The following is a 23422-nucleotide window of genomic DNA, read 5'->3' on the forward strand; positions in this document are numbered from 1 at the left end:
ATAAGGCTACTAAGCCTTAAAGATACGGGAGATATTAATACCTAGGTGGCTAATCTATTAGATGAGATAACACTATTATCTTAGACTAAGATGGCCTTAACGGAGAGGCAGAAACTAGGTGTATTCTTTAGTAATATACCTAGTAGCTATTCTTTATAGAGCGCCGTAGCCCAGCTAGGGCTAAAAGAAGAGACTACTCTAGACTACCTTATAGAGCGTCTAGTAGAAGAGTCTCGGCGCCGAGAACTAGAAGAAGAAAGTAATACTGCCCTTATTACTACAACTAGTAATAAAGGGAAATCTTCTTCTAAAAAGAACGCCTCTACTTATAATAATAAGAGTACTAAGAAGTGCTCTTATTACAAAAAGAATGGCCATCTAGAAAAGGACTGCTATAAAAGAGCTAGGAATTTAAAGGGTAAAGAAAATAATAGTAGTCCTACGGATTTAGAGGATACCCTATACATTACGGGTTATACCTCTTATTTTACCGCCGGTCCCGGCCTAAATGACTAGATTCTAGACACCGGCGCTACAGCCCATATGTCTAGACATAAAGATCTCTTTACTTCTTTAAAAGAAGTAAATTTACCTATAAAACTAGGTAAAGGAGAGATCTATGCTAAAGGAATAGGTACTATACCTATTACCTTTAAGTACGCTAATAGAAGGATAAATCTAACCCTTCTAGACGCTCTCTATATCCCCGATTTATCTATAAATCTTATCTCTATATCTAGGCTATATACATATGGTATATATCTAGATATAAAGAACTTAAGACTTATAGATAAAAGAGAGCAGATATATGCCGAAGTTTTACTTTAGAATAACCTATTTATACTACCTAAGGTAGAATCTACTATAAATCACTCATATATAGCAGATTTAAACCTATAGCATAATAGGTTAGGGCATATAAACTTAGAAGCTCTTAGGGCACTACTACCTGTTAAGGGTAGTAAAATAGACTATTCTATATGCCCTTTAGCTAAATCTAAGCGTACTATATCTACTACACTAGTAGCGGTCTCTAAACCTTATGAGAAGATAGGTCTAGATGTCGTAGGACCTATTACTCCTAAGGGAATAGGGGGATATACCTACTATATAGCCTTTATAGACTATTATAGTAGGTTTACATAGGTATTCCCCCTATTTACTAAAGGAGAAGCCTATAATAAGATAGTTTACTATCTTAAACTTATAGAGCCGCATGGTAAAGTCTAGTCTTTAAGGCTAGATAATGGCCTAGAATATAGGGGAACTTAGCTAGATTTACTAGCTAAAAATAAAGGAATAACTCTAGAAAAGAGTTCTCCTTATAGCCTAGAGCAAAACGGGCTTATAGAGAGGATACATGGGTTAATAGATACTATTACCCGTTGCCTTCTCTTAAATTCTAAGGTCCCCCTTACCTTCTAGCTAGAGGCTATTAAAACCGCCACTTATATTCTAAACCGGACCCCTAAGAAGTCCCTAGAGGGTATTTCGCCTCTAGCCCGGCTAAATATAGCTAAGGGCAGGTCTCCTACTATAAATCTCTCTTATATAAAGACTTTACTTCCGAAAGTCTTTATAAACATCCCTAGAGAAAAGCGTACTATATCCTCTAAGTATTCTCCACGCTCTAGGCCTGGTATATTATTAGGCTTTAAGGGGGAGCATATTTATAGATGCTAGGATATAGAAAAACGAGCTATTATACGCACTAGGGATGTTACCTTTAAAGAGGATGAATTTCCTTCTCCCTATACTAAAAGTATAGAAGATAAGGAAGATATAGACTATACTAAGCCTATATTTCCTTCTTCTATAACTAGCCCTCCTAATAGACTAAGATCTAGGTCTATAACTACTATAGATACTAGTAGGGAGGAGCCTAGGAGAAGTGAGCGCCTTAGAGAAAAATCCTCTAAGGAATCGACTACTATAGAGGCTACTATTAATAGCCCTATAGAAGAAGTACCTTATCCTCTTAGAGAGACCTTTAAAGAGGTTAGAATCCCTAGTAGTAGCAGCTATGTTACTATAGAAGGCCTAAGTAATATAGAGGAAGATATCTCTTATTACTTACTCTATAGTAATGGGGAACCTACTACTTATAGTTAGGCTATTAATTCTCCTAATAGCCTAGACTAGCAGAGAGCTATGCGGGAAGAATATAATTCCCTTATTAAGAATTAAACCTAGATCTTAGTAGACCCCCCTAAGGATAATAAAATTCTTAGAGGCAAATAGGTCTATAAGATTAAAACTAATAATAAGGGAAATATTACCCGCTATAAGGCTAGATAGGTAGTATAAGGCTAAAATTAGGAGTATGGTATAAACTATAAAGAGACTTTTAGTCCTATAGTCTTACCTATAGTTTTACGCCTACTACTAAGCCTTTCTGCCTATTTAGACCTAGAAATCGTACATATAGACGTCGAAACCGCCTTCCTAAATGGGAAAATAAATGAAGACGTCTATGTACATTAACCTATAGGCTTTAAGCTTAATAATAAAGTCTATATATTAAAGAAAGCTCTCTATGGCCTAAAATAAGCCCCTAGGGCATGGGCAGCCTGTTTTAGCCACTTCTTAGAAGAGAACGGCTATAACTAGCTTCTATCTAAGGCCTGCTTATATACTAAGACCTTTAAAGAAGGCTTATTTATATGGGTCTTAGTATACGTAGACGATATCCTACTTTTTAGTAAGGATATATCTATTATTAATTCTTTTAAAGAATTAATAAGGTCTAGGTTTACTATTAAGGACCTAGGACCTATTTCCTATTATTTAGGAATTCAAGTCACCCGGGATAGGTCTAAAAAGACTATATCTTTATTACAGGAAGGCTATCTTTCTAAAGTCTTAGAGACTTTCTCTCTAAGCTCTATTACGCCTTCTAAGACTCCTTATTTATATAAGGAGCTTCCTAGACCACCCGCGGACTATTAGGCTAGTGAAGACCTTATTAAAGAGTATAGATCTTTAATAGGCTCTCTTCTATATGCTATAGTCTATACTAGGCCTAATATAGCTTATATACTAGCTTCTTTAAGCTAGTATTTAAGCTGCCCTCTAGTAGAGCACCTTAGAGCTACTAAAAGAGTCTTATCCTATCTAAAAGGAACTAAAGATTATACTATTACCTATAAGGGTACTAGTTTTAATCTAGAATCCTACTCCGACTCTAACTTAGGGAATAAGCTTAATAGACATTCTCTAGCAGCTTATATTATTTACTCTACTAATGGGCCTATAGCCTAGAAGGCTAGTAGACTAACCTATGTCTCTATTTCTACTATAGAGGCAGAATACATAGGTTATAGTATACTAGCTAAGGTTATCCTTTATATTAAAGGATTTTTAGAAGAGTTAGGTTATAAAGACCTTATACCTACTCCTATAGTCCTTAAAGGGGATAACATACCGGCTATAGCTACTACGGAAGATGCTACTAAAAAGTCTAAGAATATAGATATAAGGTATTACTTCTTAAGGCAGCTAGTTAAGGAAAATCTTATAAGATTCTCCTATATCTCTACTAAAGAGATGCCTGTAGACGCCTTAACTAAGGTACTTACTAAGGCTCTCTTTACTAAATTCCTCTCTATTACCCTGCGTAATAAGTTAGGGGGAGTGTTAGAGGCCTAAGAATAAGTCTAGACTATTCTAGACTCTTCTAGACCTCTTCTATTACTAAGAACTTATTCCTACGGGTTCTTTTAGATTCTAGCCCTTATTCTAGATTGTCTCATTACTAAGGCCTAGAATCTTCTAGTCTAGATTAATTAGAAATCGTCTTCTATTAATAGAAGAACCTATTACTAATTACCTAGAGATAGAACTCTCTAGAATCTATAGGTTCTTCTATATAAACACCCTTAGGTAGCCTACTAGTTAGTCCTTTAAGGAAGTTCTCTTATAGTAAAGAATCTACTATATTCTCTACTATAAACCATCTACTATACGGTATATAATAAAGATATTACTTATCTTTATAGAATACTACTAATAAATACCATTATAATAAAGATCTAAGAGGCTACTACTTAGGCGGAAAATGTAATAACTATATCCTAGGTAGCCTAGGAGCGGTAGGTAAACTACTATTATAACGCCTTACCTACGTATAAAGTAGGCGATAAAGTTTAGTTAAGCCTCTATAATATATCTATAGACCGTCCTATTTAGAAGCTAGATTACTAGTTAGCGAAGTATACTATAACGTAAGTTATTTTAAATAAGGCCTACTAGTTAGATGTACTAGATACTATCTATAACATCTTTAATATAGACCTACTACGACTAGCATCCGATAACGCCTTACTAAGCTAGGTATATACGGATTATTAGCCGTCTATAGTTATCGTTAATAATAAGAATAAGTAGGAGGTAGAATGTATACTAGATAAACGTTAGCATTAAAACCGCTAAGAGTTCCTAGTAAAGTAAACCGGGTATATAAGACTAATATAGGAACTAGTATCTATATTTAAAGATATAGCGGCTATTAACGAGTTTAAAGCGGGTTAATAAGTTTAGGTTAGAAGTAAGGGAGCGCTACTAAATAATAAGTAAATAATAGCGGACCCTAGTAGTAGAACGTCTAATAAGTAATAGTACTATCTAAACGAGCTACTAGTAGTACTACCTATGCCTAGGCGCTATAGTACTAGGCTTAAGCGAGTAAACTAGCTAGATTATAACTCTAACTAATAGGGGGCCGCTAGTAATATGTACTAACTATATAAGCCCGCCTATAATAATCCTCTTCGTAAGGTCTAGAACTACTAAACCCTACTTATACTCTACTTACTATTCTATTAACTCTATAATCTTTACGACTATACTACCTTATAACCTTATTATCTTACCGCACTATAGACGCTAATAATAACTACTTATATAACTTACGTAACCGTATTACTAAGCTTAAGAATCCCCCTTCTCTAATTAATACTATAGATCCTATAGGCCTAGCCCCTCCTCCTAATAAGGCTAACCCTACTACCTACCCTAATACTTACCCTAGTAACCCTTACTTTAGTACTACTCTCTATATCCCTCCTATCTTTAGTAATATTAAAGACCTCCTTAGCGTTAAGCTCCGTAGTTACTACTTTTATATTATGTTAGGCTCTAGTTAGGATAACCTTAACGACTCTATCTATAACGTTATTACTACTACTAGTAGTATAATCCTCCCCTTCCCTAACTTTAGTAATACTAAGGATAAAGAGGAGGACTACTTAGGTCTATTCCCTCCTAGCTCTATCTAGCGTTAGATTATTATAGATAAGGTTATTATTAGTCTTACCCCTTATAACGTCCTACCTATACCCGGTTATAACACGCGCTAGATCTTACCTACTAAGCTATATATACTTATTACCGTTAGTATTACTAAGCTGCCCTAAGGCTAGTACTATTTAATCTATATCCTACCCCTATTCCCTTACCTTAGTATTAATAAGCGCTTTACGGTCTAGTAGGGTTACCTATCACCTAGCCGTATTACTAACTACTACGTCCGCTTATAGTAGATCTATAGTAATAAGCTAGAGTATAACGCGTTTATTATTTACTACCCTAACGCCTACCTCTTTCTATCCCTCTCCCTTAGTAATATGATTAAGGTTATAGGTAGCCTTATCCTTAACTACCCTAGTAGCCTACCTAACCGTAAGACCTAGTTCCTTACCTACTCTACTAGTACTAACATCCTACCGTTTAGCTAGCCGCCTAATAAGCATAAGTCTAGCTAGGGTCTTATCCTTCCTATTAAGTAGTTCCGCTACCTAGTCTTCGTCCGTATTAGAAACCTCCCTAACCCGGGCTATATCCTCTATAAGTGCCCTAGTAATAAAGAGTTCTAGGCCTACCTTATCTCTTACGGCTTTACCGACGAGTAAGCTACTATAGTAACTCTAGTAGCTACCTCATCCTATACTCTTTCCTTACTATTTCTTTTTTTTATATAGTAGATTAGCGCTATATTTAACGGCGTAAAGGGAGGGGTATTATTATAGTTTCTAACCGTTTATATCCTTAGATAGATCCTATAGTTAAAGCATTAGGCTTAAAGTGCCGATTCTCCGTATATACTTACTTAGATTAGTACTTTAATCCTACCGTTATAAGACTAGCTTACTACGACTAATTATTACTATAAAAAAGGAGTTAACTTACGTATCTACGTCTTAATCTCCTAAAATTTAGAGGGTAGGTTTTTACTTTCTAACTTTAGTTATATACGTATAAGCCTATACTATAGAGTTATAGTAGGTATAGTAATTTTTAATTTTTTAAAAATTTTATGTATAGTAATAACTTATTAACGCGTAGGCTTTTTTTAAGAAGTAGTAGCTAAACTAAAGAAGGTAATTATAGTAATAGAAGGCGTAGTACATAATAATTAATTAATTAATTCATTAATTAATTAATTATTTTACGTCTTACTAGAGCTATAGGCTATCTAAGACGGAGCTATCTATAGAGGATACTATATACGTTTATAAGGTAAGTAGGGATGTCTAGCTAAAGAATCTCGTACGATAAATTATAATTAATTAATTAATTAATTAATTAATTATTTTATATCTTACTAGAGCTATAGGCTATCTAAGATAGAGCTATCTATAGGGGATACTATATACGTTTATAAAGTAAGTAGAGATGCCTAGCTAAAGAATCTCGTATAATAAAGTATAATTCTTAGTATAATATTAGTATAGGGTTATTATAGATAATTAATTAATTAATTAATTAATTAATTAATTATTTTACGTCTTACTAGAGCTATAGGCTATCTAAGATAGAGCTATCTATAGGGGATACTATATATATTTATAAGGTAAGTAGGGATGCCTAGCTAAAGAATCTTATATAATAAAGTATAATTCTTAGTATAATATTAGTATAGGGTTATTATAGATAGATAGTTTATCTAGGCTCTTTTTAGGTAAGGGGGGGCTAAGAACTAGCCTTCCTACTATTATCTAAGTAGATAGGTAGTATAAAGTAAGAGTAATAAAAGAAAGGGGGGTAGAAAGAAGGTATATATAGAAAAGTAAATATAGTATAGGGTAGTAGGTAAGATAGATTATATATATACTCTACTATAGCGTTCTAGTACTATCCCTAATAGTATAACTTTAAGGTTACCTAATATTTATACTAGGGGGATAGTTTTATTAGATAATAGAGATAGTTTAGGTTCTAGGAGTAATAAGTACCGTTATAGTTACTATACTTTAATACTATATAGGTATATTTTATACCTCTCTTTATATAGTATTTATAGTTATACTTTTCTATAGTATAGGGGCTAGTATATAGTAAGCATTTAGTCCTATTATAATACCTAGAGGAGCTATAGCTAAATTCTTAATACTTTATATACTATATATCTAGAGTAATCCTAAGGAGTTTTATAACCCTTATACTTATCCCTATAAGATAGAATAGCTTTAAGATAGCTATCTCTACCTCTTTTACTATATAGAAGGCTATAATAACTAACCCTACTTTTTAGGTAGCCCTTCTTTTAGCTAAAGTAAGCTAGTATAGAGTTCTAATAATAGAAAGGCTAGGGTTAAAGGTATAGACCTCTTCTATAATAAATTATCTAATATTAAGCATATATAGGTCTTTAATAGGGATACTATAGGTAATAGCCTTATACTAGGTTTAGTTCTCCTAGACTATAGTATCTAGGAATAGGTAAGTAAAGAGGTCTTTATAGGAGGTAAGGAATTTAGAGTTATACTAGGGTAAGCTAGTAAGTAGGATGTTACCCTTCTCTATATATATTACTATTAATATAACTAGGCTAGATATACCTACGTTCTTAAAGGTATTATTAATGTTATTTTATATAGAGAGAGGGTTAAAGTCTAGGAAGGGACTTTACTACTAGATAATAACCTACATGTCCTATAGGGTCTTTAGAGGAGTAGTAGCTAGCTTTATAGTTATCTTTAGGTAAGGAGTTATTATATATAGTTTTCTAGTAGTAGTTACTTTCTAGGCTTAGGTTACGTACGATAGTTTAGCTAGATTTATAGGAAGAATAACTAGCTTTTATAGCTAGTAAACCTTTACTCCTAGTATATAAGTAGTTTTTTTAAGGGAGTAAACTTAAGTAGTAAGAACTAATAACGTATTACCTACGTAACCTATCTTAGTATAATTCTATAGGATATTACTAAGGTTATAGAGTCTTTACTTCTTACCTATATTATATATAAGGTTTATTATATATAGGATGTAAGAGAGGGCTATATTAATTACCTTCTAGATAGTATTAAAGTTTAGATAAAATCTAAACCTAGTCCTTTTTTCTTAGTAGATAGGATTAGGTTTAGAAGTATCTACTAGGATAGTTCTCTTTAGTATAGTATACTATTTCTTAATTAGGCCTAGTACGATAATTAGTAGAGATAATAGGGGGATAGGGCTTATAGGGAAGTCCTAGTCTATTTTCTTAGGTTTATTAGCTAGTTAAGTAGGTAGTAGGCTAGGTAGTATAGGAAAGTCCTAGTCTATTTTCTTAGGTTTATTAGCTAGTTAAGTAGGTAGTAGGCTAGGTAGTATAGGGGTATCCTAGATTTTATAGTTATAGCTATCTAGTAGAAGGGAAACTAGGTTAGGTAGGGCCTCCCCTTAGGGGGTAGGTATAGATATACTTATAGTATAATGCTTTAGAGGGTAGGTTTTTACTTTCTAACTTTAGTTATATACGTATAAGCCCGCACTATAGAGTTATAGTAGGTATAGTGATTTTTAATTTTTTAAAAATTTTATATATAGTAATAACTTATTAATATATAGGCTTTTTCTAAGAAGTAGTAGCTAAACTAAAGAAGAGTATTATATAATTAATTAATTAATTAATTAATTAATTATTTTACGTCTTACTAGAGCTATAAGCTATCTAAGATAGAGCTAACTATAGGGGATACTATATATATTTATAAGGTAAGTAGAGATATATAAGATTTAGTACTATAGGGAGTCGAATTAAGGGTAAATAATAATAATATATTTAGTATAGATATTAGACGAAACCTTAGTTTATAAGGTTTCGTCTCCTAAGGGCTTTTATATGCCCTTACTACTATATACGGCCCTCTTTAGGCCCTAGTTAGAGTCTACTAGGCCCTATCTTAGGTCTAAGTCTATAGTATTACACTATTCCCCCCTCTAAAAGGGCTATCCTTAGACCGTTAATAAGTAGTTATCTTAAGGGTGCTAAGTAGCGCGAAGTATAGTAGTATTATTTATTATTTCCTTATATTATTCGGCCTAAGGGTATAGTTATACTATTAGGCGCGTTCTAGTCTATAATTAGTATTATTATAGCCTTAAGCATTATCGTATAGTAATAGGTTTCTTTATTTAAGTCTATAGAGTTATCTACTTTATTATTAGCCTTATAGCTTATATGTAAGCGCCTAGATATTAGCTTATAGGTGCGGAGTTAGTAGCTAGTAGCGTATAAATAGGGTTACTTATCTTACCTATTTCTCTATCCTTTTTACCTACTACCTTTATACTACTCTCTTAGCCTTATAACTATAACTATAGCCCCCTCCCGTCTTATATATAATAAGGTTCATAGCCGCCTAGTTTATTTTTAACCTTAGCCGCTATTAGATCACCCTACTTATACGTACTATATTTATTACTAGTCTAGGGTACTATTAGGTAACCCTTTAGCTTCTATTACGAAACTATAGCCCTCTCCTTATAAGTATAAGGCGCCTAGTAGCTCTCCTAGGGGTAATACTAGTACTAGGGGTTATAAGCTATAGGTTTACTTATAGTAAGTTATTAAAGCTAATTTCCTAACTAGTTACTACTAATCGCTTTAGGGACCCTTTAATTATTTAGGCTTAGGTCTACATATTATTTATTAGTTATAAGGCGCTAATAGGTAGGAGTAGTAAGTATATATACTATGCTACTATAGCTAATTAGTATAAATAGGTAGGCTATTTAGGTACTACTTAGGTATATCGCTAACTAGTTATTAGTAGATTAATAAGCACTTTCGTTACACGGTTAACATAGCGCTAGAGGAGTATAAGTACTTAATTAACTACGCCTATTATGTAATAGCGCATAATAAGTTAGAGTCTTATTACTAGACCTAGTCTTAGGCTTAGGTATCTTATTTATCTCCCCTCCTTATAGCCGCTAGTAGTATAGCTACTACTCCCCTACTAGTATCCTATTCTAAGGCTAAGCTAGATCATGCTTATAGTCTTTTAGATAATAATACGTACGATGCTACTACTCTAGCCTAGTAAGATATATTTATACGTCCTTTAGCTTTATGGTTTAGCTACTTAAACATACTAGAGTATATAGCTTAGAACTATACTAAGGCTATAGGTAATAGCGTAAAGAGTAAGGGGGTTATGCTAGTAGAGTTAGGTTATTATTACTAGATAAGTCGCCGCGCTATGTAGAAGTATTAGAAGGTAAGTTATTACTACTTATACCTCTATTTAGGTGCCTATTAGCTAACCTATAGTAGAATACCGGCAGCCTTTTTAGCCCTAATAAGCCCGCTAATATTATCGTAAATAAGGGATTAGAGTAGTTATAGCTATTATATGTATATATTATACCTACCTATTATAATACCCTTTACTACGGCAGCTAATCTAGGCTCTCTTTTCTTTTTATAAGATTTATTTATGCTAGTAGGGCGTTCCTATTTTCTCTAGTTCCTATATAGGTTTTAGTTAGTAGAGTTATTAGGTCCTTTTTAATACTCTTACGGTAATTAAGGTCTTTTACGGGTATAGTTAGTAGAAATAGTCTACTTATATTAGGCTAAGTCTATAGGATAGTTTCTAAGATATGCTTATTCCTATCTAGCGCTTATCCTTACCTATTACTCCCTATAATCCTTTCTATACTCCTATTTAAATTAACATGCCTATATTATTACCTAGGCTACTACTTAGGTTATCTCCCTATTTCTATAGGGTATTATTAGGGCCTATTAGGGCCCTAAGGAGGCCCCCTACCGCTACTATTACCCCTTTAGGTTTATTTCTAGACCCTAGGGGTCGTCCTCATCCTTACTTTATAGGGCCTACTAGGGTTAGCCTATTAGCCGCCCCTTTAGGTACCGCCTACTTACGTTTAGCTAGGTCCTTTAAAACGTTATAGGTAGACTTATATACGTCTATTATTTCTTAGTAGTTATCTAGGCTATCCTTATATATCTATTTATTAAATTCGTTCCTATAGCCTACCTACTTAATGTAGTACTATACCCCTCTAGGGGTAAGCTTATAGTCTATAATAGTTTCTACTTCCTAGTACTCATCGCCCTTATTATTAATCTTAATAGGGTAGGGTTTAGCGTCTACTAGGCCCTAATAGGGTTCTAGTAGAGAGATATAGAATATTAGGTAGATCCTTACCATGCTTAGTAGGAGGTCTAGTTTATATATTAGCCTACCGTATCATTTAATAATAGGGAAAGGGCCTAGATAGTAGGCGTCTAACTTCTTTATTAGCCGTTTAGTACGAATGTTCTTTAATAAAAGAAGTACTCTTTCTCCTACATTAAATTATTTATCTAATTAGTAACGGTTAGTATACTTAGCCTAGAGTACTTAGGCGTACTCTATGCGCTCCTTAGCCTCCTTACGTGTTTTAGTTAGCTAGTAGAGGTAGCTCTCCGCCTACTAAGCTTACTTAGAGTCCGTTAGTACTATAATATTAGGGCCTATAGTAACCCCTTTATTATTAATTAGGTACCCTATAGTAGCCCTATTACTCCCCTCCCCCGTCTAGGGTATAGTATCTAGCATGCCGTTAGGAAGATTAGATACCTAGCTATAGGCTAGGTATATTAGAGCGAACTTAGTTATTAAGTAGACTTTACTATTATAGGTAAAGGCCGCTTCGCGTAAGCGTAAGGCCTAGTCTAATTATTTATAGTTAATATATATATATAGGTACACCTCTAGCTCCTAGTTTTAGTACTTAGTTTACCTATTAGTCTATAGGTAGAATGCTATACTTAACTTTTAGATAACCCTTAAGTAGTAGTAGAATGCGCTCTAGTAGTTACTTATAAAGAGGCTACCCTAGTCTAAGACGATATTAATTAGGCACCTAGTTACTATAATAACCTTACGCTAGATAAGAGTAGCTAAGCTATCTATACTTATAGTTATTTATATAGGAAAATACTATACGTATTTTATAAACCTATCTACTAGGACTAGGATAGCGTTATATTTACATCCTAATAGGTCCTAGGAGGCTAGAAGGTCTATAATAAAATCTATTATAAAGTATTACTAGGGTATTATAGGTCTTTAGACTAGTTTAAGGAGCCTATATAGCTTATACTACTACGGCTTATTTTACTAGTAGGCATTATAGTCTCCTATATATGCGGTTATGTTATTAGCTAGTATTAGCTACTAGTATTTACGGCTAATTACCTTAATTATGTATTTAACGCTAAAGTATCCGCCTACTAGGTTATTATAATTCCGTATAAAGATCTTACTATATAGTAGAGTACTATTAGGCATCTATACTTTACTATTCTAGTAGATAAGATCTTAGGGGTCTATAGAATACCCCTCTCTAGTACTATCTACCCCTATTACGCCGTCTACGCGGACCTCTTAAGATAGAGGGTCCTCTCTCTAGCTATCTAGAAGTAGCTAGAGAAGGGACTTAGGGGGGTTAGTATATACTATTTCGCTAAGAGTAGCTACTACTACCTCTTAGTAAGGTGTTAGACTTAGTACTAAGCTAACGCTAGTAAGTAAGGATGCTATAAGGGGGTATTACTTACATTATTAGACTTATTTTAAGGGCAGCCTTACTATTACCTTAGCTTTAAGTAGGTACCGTAACGCGTCCGTCTAGCCGGTAACTAGGGGTATAGTAGTACCTAGTAACTCCTTAAGGTCTTTTACTTAAAGCTTCTATTATAGAGTAGGTAATAGTATATCTAATACTAGTTATTTATCCGCTTCTTTAAAGCCCTTTATATAGTTAGGGCGGCGGGATAAACTATTAGTAGGGTTACTTAAGCTAGGTTTATAGCTAATCTTAAAGTTAAATTCTACTAATAATTCTACGTACCTAGCCTACCTTATAGTTAGGTATTTAGTATCTATAAAATAGTAGAGGTTATTATAATCCGTAAGGACTCACGTTAGGGTAGGTATATATACTAGGTAGTACTACTACATCTTAAAACACTCTATAATTATAAGTAATTCCTTATTATAGGTGTTATACCGTACCTCTATAGTAATAAATTTACGTAAGTAGTAGGTAATTAGGTACTAATAGGTAGCCCTATTACTACTAGTAGCTAGCTATAGGAGTATTCCTATATATATATAGTTAGACGCGTCTATAATTAGGGTTAATAGGTATGTTAGATTATAGTACTATAGTAGGGGACCTTCTAGGAAGGCTACTTATAGCTACTTAAAGGCCGTCTAGGCGGCCTCTAGCTAATACTAGGGTTAGTACTACCTTATAGGTCCCTTTCTAGTCTTTTTCTTCTTTACTTCTACGGTATTAGATAAGGCGCCTACTAGGGCCTAACTAGCCTCCTATAGGAGTTCATATAGGGGTTAGGTTAGCGTAGAGTAGTTCTAGATAAACTAGTAATAGAAGTTAGTAAAGCCTAGGAATACTTATATATCCTTATAGCTTTATAGCTCTAGCTATTCTTTAATAGTCTAGACCCTCTTAGTATCTATTTAGACGCTATTAGGGGTGATTACGAACCCTAAGAACTTAATATGTTTCATATAGAATGCGTACTTTAAGATTTTAGTATATAGTTTCTATTCTCTTAGCTATTATAAGATTTACTTTATATATTATATATAGTCCGCTTTATTTTAGGAGTATATAAGGATGTTATCTAGGTAGATAATATAGATAGAGTCTAGGAGCCTAGCTATAGCTTAATAGATATATACTTAGAAAGATATAGGAGTATTAGCTAGCCTAAAAGGTATAACTAGGTACTTATAGTAGCCGTACCGCGTCTTAAAGGCCGTCTTCTACTTATCTCCTACCTTAATCTAGAGTCTATAGTAGGCGTTACGGAGGTCTAACTTTATATATATAGTAGCCCCTAATACGCGGTCTATTAGCTTCCTAATTAGGGGTAAGGGGTAGTAGTTCTTAATAGTAACCTTATTAAGTCCCTAGTAGTCTATATAAAGGTATAGGGTCCTATTAGCCTTAGGCACGAAGAGGATTAGGGCCCCTATAGGTAACTTACTTAGTCTAATCTATCTAAGGTATAGCGCCTTTTCTAGGTACTCTCTAAGGATACTTAATTCTCTCTTAGATAGGTTATATATAGGTAACTATAGTAGCATTCTACCGTCCTTAAGATTAATTATATAGTTATATACTAAGTTCTAGGCTAATATACTAGTAAGATTACTATTAAAGATATCGTTAAATTTAGTATATTACTCTAGGAGGCCCTAGATTAGGCTCCTACTAGTACCTATATAGGCTACTAGGTATAGAGTATAACCGCCTTTATTAGGGTAACTAGTAGTTACTAGTAATTATATACCCTATAGGGTCCTACTAGGGCCTAGGTAGCTAACCTATTAAGGTTATTATACTATAGACCTATAGGTCTAGGCACTATAGATATATCCCTTAGGGCTAACCTCCTTTCTTAATTCCTCTAATAATACTTATTTAATTATAGGTTTATAGTCTAGGTTTACCTAGGAGAAGGATAGCCTACGTCCCTAGAAGTACTTAAAATAGTATTTAGCCTTAGAAATCTATTCTAGGCTAAGGATAAGTTTAAATACTATATCTTAGCTCTCCTAGAATAGTTAGGGGCCTACGGCTTAGCTCTAACCTTAATTATCTTTTATAGTTATAGCGAGCTAATAGGCTAGTCCTAAGGTAAGAGGAGACCTATTAGCTAAGGTAGTATTTAGGTAGTAACTAGGTAGCTCTTAGGTAGGGACTAGGCCCTTATCCTAAGCTACTAACCTCTAAACTAGGTTTAGGGTAGCGCTATTATTAATAAGAGCTATTAGGGAGTAAGTTCTAGTAGCCGTATTACATATAATATAAACTACTAATAAGTCCTATATTACTTAATAGTCTCCTTATTAATTCTCCTACCCTAGTTATAGAGATACTCTTAGGTATATAACTAGGATATACCTTTTTCCGACTTTTTATTAGTTAGTAGCGGTTAGTCTCTTCTTAGCTAGGGAGTACTATCCTTTTAGTACTAATTACTAGTCTAATAGTTCTTTAGCCTACTCCCCTATTAGGTTACCTTATTAGCCGCGCCCCTATATAGGGAGCCCTAGTATTTCTTCTTAGGCCTTAGCCCCTAGGGGGGTACTAAGCCGGGTTTAAACCGGCCCCTTTTAGGTACCCCTTTAGGGTTACCCTTTAGGGATACCTACCCTAGGAGCTCCTCTACCTTCTTAACTTTAGTAAATACATTACGCTTAGTCTTTATATAACTCTTAGTACTCATCTTAGTTAGCTTAGTGCGTAAGATTAGGTATACCTATAAGAACTAGTATATAATATAGTGCTCCTTATTAATAATCTTAAACTTAAGATGTTACTCCTTAGCTTCTAGTATAGACTATAGGCTTTTAAACTCTTACCCCTTTATTTAGGTTATATTAAAGAACTTTATATACGTCTTAAACCTCTATATATTAGGGTCCTAGATCTAGTCTATAATAAACGTACGGAAGTCTTTAAAGTAGACTAGGGGGTTTATTTTTAAGTTAAGGGCGTTAAACACCTTATTATATAGGTTTACCTTACTAATAGCTAACCCCTAGGTAGCCTATTATAACTAATACCCTAAATCTTTAGAGGTACTATATATCTTAAACGCGTTATTTAGGGCCTAAAACTAGGAGTCTATATTCTTTACCTCTAAGCTTATAAGCTTAGGCGTAGGGGCCTTAATAAGGGAGCTAAGAGGGTTATAATAGGGAGCTTATAAATTAGGTTACGAGTTAGGCCTAACTAGGGTTATAATAGGTAGCCCTAAGAGACTTTATTTAATCTCCTAAAGCCCCTAAACCCGTTAGTATAAATTAGTAAGCTCCTCTATGTTTACGGAATTAAGTATTACTAAGAGCGCCGTGATTTTATCGTTAATAGTTATAATATACGGATTTAGTATTAGAGTAGCTAAGAGCTAGCTCTTACTATTATTTAGGGACTAGATTTTAATATAAGTATCTTTATTAACTAGGCGGAGGACTATCCTCTAGTTAGTAGCCTCTTAGCCTCTAACTAGCTAGTTTATAGCTAGAGAGCTAGCCTCTAGGTTAATGCTTCCTAAATAAGTTATAGGAGCTATTTTTAATTTAACTAGCTACGGTAGTTAAAGGTTTTAAATGTAAGATTTAGTACTATAGGGAGTTAAATTAAAGGTGAATAATAATAATGTATTTAGTATAGATATTAGATAAAACCTTAGTTTATAAGGTTTTATCTCCTAAGGGCTTTTATATGCCCTTACTACTATATATAGCCCTCTTTAGGCCCTAGTTAGAGTCTACTAGGCCCCGTCTTAGGTCTAAGTCTATAGTATTATAAGATACCTAGCTAAAGAATCTTATATAATAAAGTATAATTCTTAGTAGACTATTAGTATAGGGTTATTATAGATAGATAGTTTATCTAGGCTCTTTTTAGGTAAGGAGGGACTAAGAACTAGCCTTCCTACTATTATCTAAGTAGATAGGTAGTATAAAGTAAGAGTAATAAAAGGAAGAAGGATAGGAAGAAGGTATATATAAGAAAGTAAATATAGTATAGGGTAGTAGGTAAGGTAGATTATATATATACTCTACTATAGCGTTCTAGTACTATCCCTAATAGTACTATTTTTAGTTAGCGTTATATAATACCTTTCTTAGTACCTATAAAGGTAAAAAAACGCGGGTAAGGTTTTTAACTAGTAGTATATATCTTCTAGCCGGCTAGTATAGTTAGCTAATACTTATTATAGAAAATAAATAATACTAAAGAACCTAGGTTTAATCTATACTAATATTACTTATAATTTAATCTAGCCCTATTACCGCTATTAGATGACTATAAGTTAACATTATTACTAATAATAGAGCTCTATATGCCGCCCTAGCCTAGGTATGCTACATAGACGAACAGCGTTAAGCCCTTGCCTTACCGCTAAACGGTCGTCCAATCATTATTAGGAGTGGGAGGGTTCGGCCGGAGCAGTTGCGGAGTGGTCGTCCAAGCTATGTCAACGCCTTCTACATGAGCCTTTCGCATCACTAAGAATTCCGGAAATCTTCTACCTACTTGCTGTGTAACTTATAATCTTCATGTTCATCGGCGCAGTTCGTGTCTCAATCTGTTCTCTATCCTCTACATCCTCTGCATCATTTCAATACTGAGCACTGCGCTGCAAACTCGCTCTGTCAATCTCGCAAACCACCACCATCATCAGCCCTACACGCGTTGAACTGCTCCAAGACCACCAAGATTCGCCAACATGAACCAGCAGCCCTACAAGCCGCCGCGGAAAGCTCCGCCTTGTCCCCCGATGCCCAGTCTTTAGCCCAATCCAAGCTTTCTTGGCCTCTTTTCTTGTCTTAACGTGCACGCTGGACGACGCGATCCCAGTTGAGCGCGACGCGTCGTGGATCGATCAACAGCCCATTACTGGACGCCCGAATCGACTCTGAGGTCGAGGCCTGCTACAAATGGAACTCTCGACCTGGGCACTGGGGCCGATAAGCAACATTCAATCGCTGCAACAGAGTATGATCTGGGAGCGTTCAAGTCACCTTGGACCAGGGCATTCGAGACCATCCAAGCCTTCGCAAAGTATGGCAACGAAGAGCACTCATAAGTTCACTTGTCAAGAGCTACAGTTCTGCGTCTTTGCGAGCGTGACGCGAAGATTCCTCGTAGTCAGCAAACTGGACTCGGCTGGTTTTTGACCTGCGGGCAAGGCGTCGCCTGGGCACCATCGACTGCATATCAAAAAGAATGGAGGCTATGCCGACGTCGGACTTTGAAAGCAAAGAAGACTGAGAATGATGCTCGACCAGGAAATACCAAATGGTCGGGATCCAAGGACACACGATTCGCTGCCCATGAAGGTCTCGCCTCACTACCAATCCAACCACCGAAAGCTCACCACGGTTTTGCCAAATCAAAACGACTTCCCCTGCACGCAAATTTGGTCGAAAAGACGAGTGGATCGTCGTCAATACCGCTCTGGGTCCAGTCTTCCGTGTCCAACATAGCATTCTTCACAAATCGCATCCACCGCCGATCAATTGCAAAGTCTCGAGCATTCCCCACAGACAGCCGGGAGCCTCCATCGCACGAAAGGCTGCCAAACGACTCAATTGATTCAGGTCATCGCTTTCACCACCGCTCCTGCCGTCGTCGTTATCGAGCGCGAATGGAGTGGCCTGAGTCGAGGCAATCGACAAGCCGTGGCAATCGTCCCTTGCGCGTCACACTGCGCGGGCTTTCTGGATACAGCGAAGCTGTTCATTTGTTGTTGGCTTGTTTCGTTCCTCGTTCACTTGGCAGCCGCCGCCGCCATGCGATGAACGACGGGAAAGATGCGTATATCATTCTAGCCTCTGGCGGCATGCCTCGAAATTGGCACAGAGACTCCCGGGCAACCACTTCCAGTCCACCCGGGCTTGACGTGCGTCCTTTCGCCGCTACAAGTCTTGGTGGATTATAAGAGAGCGAACAGAGTGGTCAGTGGTGGAGCAGAGCAGAACTGAAGCAGAGCGCGTTTGGCTTCTGCAGCTCTTCTCTCACTCTTTCTTCTTGGCTTTCTGTTGCCGTTCTTTTTCGTCTTTCTTTCACAGTCACTCGCTTAAAGCACATCTTTGCCCGCGTTGATTTCACCCCAAGTCTCCAGTCGCTTCGCTCGCCATGCGACTCCCAAAGAAGGTTCTCCTCGCCATCTTGGCCACACTCATTCACCAGGCCACGACTGCTCCCACGAACCATGAGGAAAATGTCAACTACAGGGATACCAAAGCTCGCGAAGGAGAGCTTGTCAAGCGCCAAATCTTGAACTTGGGCGGATCAGGTAGCTTCAACGCCTTCGCCTCGGCCTGTCCCGACCTCGTTCCGATCATCTCTGAACTTCCTTCAGCTGCTCAGTCCGCGATCCGCGTCTTGAACAGCGCCATCTCCAGTGCCCTGGTCACGAACTCCGGACTCCTCAGCAACGCCGTCCGGCCCACTTCGCTGCCTCTCGCGTCCGTCTCCAACTTGGTCAGCAACCCCCTTGCTGTCATTTCGGCTCTGCCTACTGGGGTGGTCAGCAACCCTCTCGCGGTCACGTCGGCTTTGCCCACGGGAAACCCACTTGCCTCTTTGGCATCCCAACTCTCCAGCAACCCTCCAGTTGCTACCTTGGTATCGCAAATTATATCCAATCCCGCTGCAATCGCCTCACAGCTCACCCAGAACCCCGGAGGACCCCTCCAATCGGTCATCAGCAGCTTGGCATCAAACCCAGTTGTTCTCCCTACGAACAATCCTCTAGGCTCCGTCATTTCCGGCTTGAACAGCAATCCTGCAGCAATCGTGTCCCAGCTCGCATCGAGCAACCCTCTGGCTGGCCTCACATCCCTGGTCCCCTCAAACGTCTTGTCGGGCTTGTTCTCTCTTCCAACAGGCGCTCTGACCTCTGCCGTCAACCCCATTGGTTCCTTGGTTAGCAGTGGTCTGCCTGCTGTGTCTTCGATCCCCACTGGTGCCCTGAGCTCCGCCCTCAACCCAATTGGCTCGCTGGTCAGCAGCGGTCTGCCCGTCGTGTCTCAAATCCCCACTGGCGCCCTCAGCTCAGCCCTGGCTCTCTCCAGCGCCGCCGGTCCCCTCAACAGCCTGCTCTCTCAAGCTTCGACCAACCTTAACATTTTGACGAACCTACCAAGCGCTATTGCCCCCATCAACTCCCTGGCGTCCCAGGTCGTCAATCCTTCTGCTCTGAACTCCTTGGCCTCGCAGGCACTGACTAACCCGACGGCCGCGCTCTCTGGACTCAGCAGCGCCATCGCTCCCATCAACTCGCTGCTTACAAACTCCAACATCTTCTCGTCTTTTTTACCTGGAAGCCTTGCTGTTCCTGGTACCAATGTGCTACCGTCAGGTATTCTCTCCGGATTGTCCTCGGTACCTGTTAGTTTGCCCACGAACGTCCTCCCCACGACAATCTGCTCGGCTTGCACCCCTGGCCTCTCCGGTCTTCCGTCGCTCTCTGGCCTCCCCAGCGTCCTTCCATCGTCTGTGCTCAGTGGTCTCCCAAGTCAGGTGATTTCTGCCATCCGGACCAACCCTGCGGCTTTGAGCTCGGTGATAAGTGCTTTGCCGTCAAATGTCATTCCTTCGGTGCTGAGCGAGCTGTCGGAGATCCGTACGCTGCTGCCCACTGCCTTGAGCTCGGGTCTGCCCGTTCTGTCGTCTGGCCTGCCGGCGCTTTCTTCAGGATTGCCTGCCTTGTCGTCTGGACTGCCAGTCCTCTCGTCTCGTCTGCCAGTGCTTTCCTCGGGTTTGCCTATACTCTCCTCGGGTCTCCCTGTCCTTTCATCTGGGCTGCCGGTCCTCTCGTCTGGTCTGCCAGTCTTTTCTTCAGGCCTGCCAGTCCTTTCATCTGGTCTGCCAGTGATTTCCTCGGGTCTACCAGTACTCTCCTCGGGTCTGCCTGCCCTTTCGTCTGGACTGCCAGTCCTCTCGTCTCGTCTGCCAGTGATTTCCTCGGGTCTGCCTGTACTCTCCTCGGGTCTCCCTGTCCTTTCATCTGGGCTGCCGGTTCTCTCGTCTGGTCTGCCAGTCTTTTCTTCAGGCCTGCCAGTCCTTTCATCTGGTCTGCCAGTGATTTCCTCGGGTCTACCAGTACTCTCCTCGGGTCTGCCTGCCCTGTCATCTGGACTGCCCGTCCTCTCATCTGGTCTGCCAGTGATTTCCTCGGGTCTACCAGTATTCTCCTCAGGTCTGCCTGCCCTTTCATCCGGACTGCCCGTCCTATCATCTAGACTGCCTGTACTCTCCTCGGGTCTGCCAGTGCTTTCGTCTGGATTGCCTATACTCTCCTCGGGTCTGCCGGTTCTCTCGTCTGGTCTGCCAGTCCTTTCCTCGGGTCTGCCTGTGCTTTCGACTAGACCGCCTGTCCTCTCGTCTGGACTGCCCGTTCTCTCGTCTGGGCTGCCCGTTCTCTCGTCTGGACTGCCCGTCCTCTCATCTGGACTGCCCGTTCTCTCGTCTGGACTGCCCGTCCTCTCATCTAGACTGCCCGTCCTCTCATCTGGATTACCTGTGATCTCCTCGGGCCTACCAGTGCTTTCATCTGGATTACCAGTGCTTTCATCTGGATTACCCGTGCTTTCTTCAGGTCTTCCCATTCTCTCGTCTGGATTGCCCATCCTGTCCTCAGGTCTGCCCATCCTATCATCTCGACTGCCAGTCTTATCTTCTGGCTTGCCTATACTCTCATCTGGACTGCCCGCGCTTTCCTCAGGATTGCCCGTTCTTTCATCTGGACTCCCCGCGTTCTCCTCCGGCCTGCCAAACTTCTCCGGTCTCCCAACTGGCGCCCTCAGTTTGGTGAGCGGCTTACCGTCTGCCGTGCAGAGTGCTTTGACCCAGCCAGCACCTGTCCTCTCTTCTGCACTCAATAACTTGCCGACGCAAGTCTTGCCCTCGGTCCTTTCTGAGCTGTCCCAGTTGCAAAGCCAGCTGCCTACGCTGCTCCCCACTCAACCTCTCATCAGTTTGATCAGCGGTTTGCCATCGGCGATTCAGAGCGCGATAACGCAGCCGGCACCTATCCTCTCTTCAGCCCTGAACAACTTGCCCACGGCCGTTCTCCCGTCGGTCCTTTCAGAACTGTCGCAGATTCAAAGCCTGGTCCCCACGGCGCCTATCAACTCCATAATTTCGGCCCTCCCAAGCAATCTGGCGCCAGTGCAAAGTCTTGTATCTGGTCTCCCATCGGCGATCCAGAGCGCGATAACGCAGCCGGCACCTATCCTCTCTTCAGCCCTGAACAACTTGCCCACGGCCGTTCTCCCGTCGGTCCTTTCAGAACTGTCGCAGATTCAAAGCCTGGTCCCCACGGCGCCTATCAACTCCATTATTTCGGCCCTCCCAAGCAATCTGGCGCCAGTGCAAAGTCTTGTATCTGGTCTCCCATCGGCGATCCAGAGCGCAATAACGCAGCCGGCACCTATCCTCTCTTCAGCCCTGAACAACTTGCCCACGGCCGTTCTCCCGTCGGTCCTTTCAGAACTGTCGCAGATTCAAAGCCTGGTCCCCACGGCGCCTATCAACTCCATTATTTCGGCCCTCCCAAGCAATCTTGCGCCAGTGCAAAGTCTTGTATCTGGTCTCCCATCTGCGATTCAGAGCGCGATAACGCAGCCGGCACCTATCCTCTCTTCAGCCCTGAACAACTTGCCCACGGCCGTTCTCCCGTCGGTCCTTTCAGAACTGTCGCAGATTCAAAGCCTGGTCCCCACGGCGCCTATCAACTCCATTATTTCAGCCCTCCCAAGCAATCTTGCGCCAGTGCAAAGTCTTGTATCTGGTCTCCCATCTGCTATTCAGAGCGCCCTCACCCAGCCAGCACCCGTTTTGTCCTCGGCCTTGAACCAGCTACCCACACAGGCCCTGCCATCAGTACTTTCAGAACTGTCGCAGATTCAAAGCCTGGTTCCCACGGCGCCCCTACAGTCAATCGTCTCGGCGTTGCCCAGCAATTTGGCGCCAATCCAAAGCTTGATCAGTGGTCTACCCCCTGCCGTGGAATCGGCGCTTACACAGCCATCTCAAATCTTGAGCTCGGTTCTCGGTGGTCTTCCAACGCAGGCATTGCCGTCAGTTTTGAGCCAAATCAGTCAAATCCAGAGTGCGTTGCCTTCGCTCGTCTCGCCCATCGGTTCTATCACATCAGGGATACCATCGGCCGTGCCGAGTATCTTGCCCAGCGGTGCTTTGTCCTCGGCCCTGTCTCCATTGGAGACTGCTCTTTCCCAATTGCCCGGAGGCATCGAGTCAGCGCTATCCCAGATTGCCACCAACCCAGCTGCGTTGAGCAGTGCCATCGTTGCGCTCCCTAGCTCCGTTCTCCCGGCTTTGAGTTCCGAGTTGGGCGCCATAGGTTCAGCTCTCACACCTGTAGCCTCGAATCTGGGTCCCATTGCTAGCAACTTGCCTGGTGCGGTGTCCTCGATTGTCTCCGGCCTTCAGCCCATTGCGTCGATTTTGAACCCAAGCAACAACCCTCTGACGAGTCTTTTGGCCCCCACGAACATTGGAAGCCTTCTACCGAGCTTGTCTGCCCCTAGCTTGTCGATTCCTAGCTTGAATGTCCCGAGCCTCA

At 39.7% G+C, this 23422-nt stretch overlaps 1 protein-coding gene across 1 annotated transcript; it reads right to left on the reverse strand.

Moving 5' to 3' along the window:
* Positions 1 to 20351: 20351 nt before the first annotated feature.
* On the reverse strand, positions 20352 to 21443 carry IWZ02DRAFT_368603 (uncharacterized protein; the record flags this gene model as incomplete). The annotated part of the gene is made up of 1 exon (XM_066764386.1): positions 20352 to 21443. The coding sequence occupies one exon, from the start codon at positions 21441 to 21443 to the stop codon at positions 20352 to 20354; it is 1092 nt and encodes a 363-aa protein (XP_066627536.1).
* Between the last annotated feature and the right edge of the window lie 1979 nt (positions 21444 to 23422).

The sequence above is a fragment of the Phyllosticta citriasiana genome, assembly GCF_038021145.1.
Source record: "Phyllosticta citriasiana strain CBS 120426 chromosome Unknown IWZ02scaffold_1, whole genome shotgun sequence".
Taxonomy (NCBI): Eukaryota; Fungi; Ascomycota; class Dothideomycetes; order Botryosphaeriales; family Phyllostictaceae; genus Phyllosticta; species Phyllosticta citriasiana.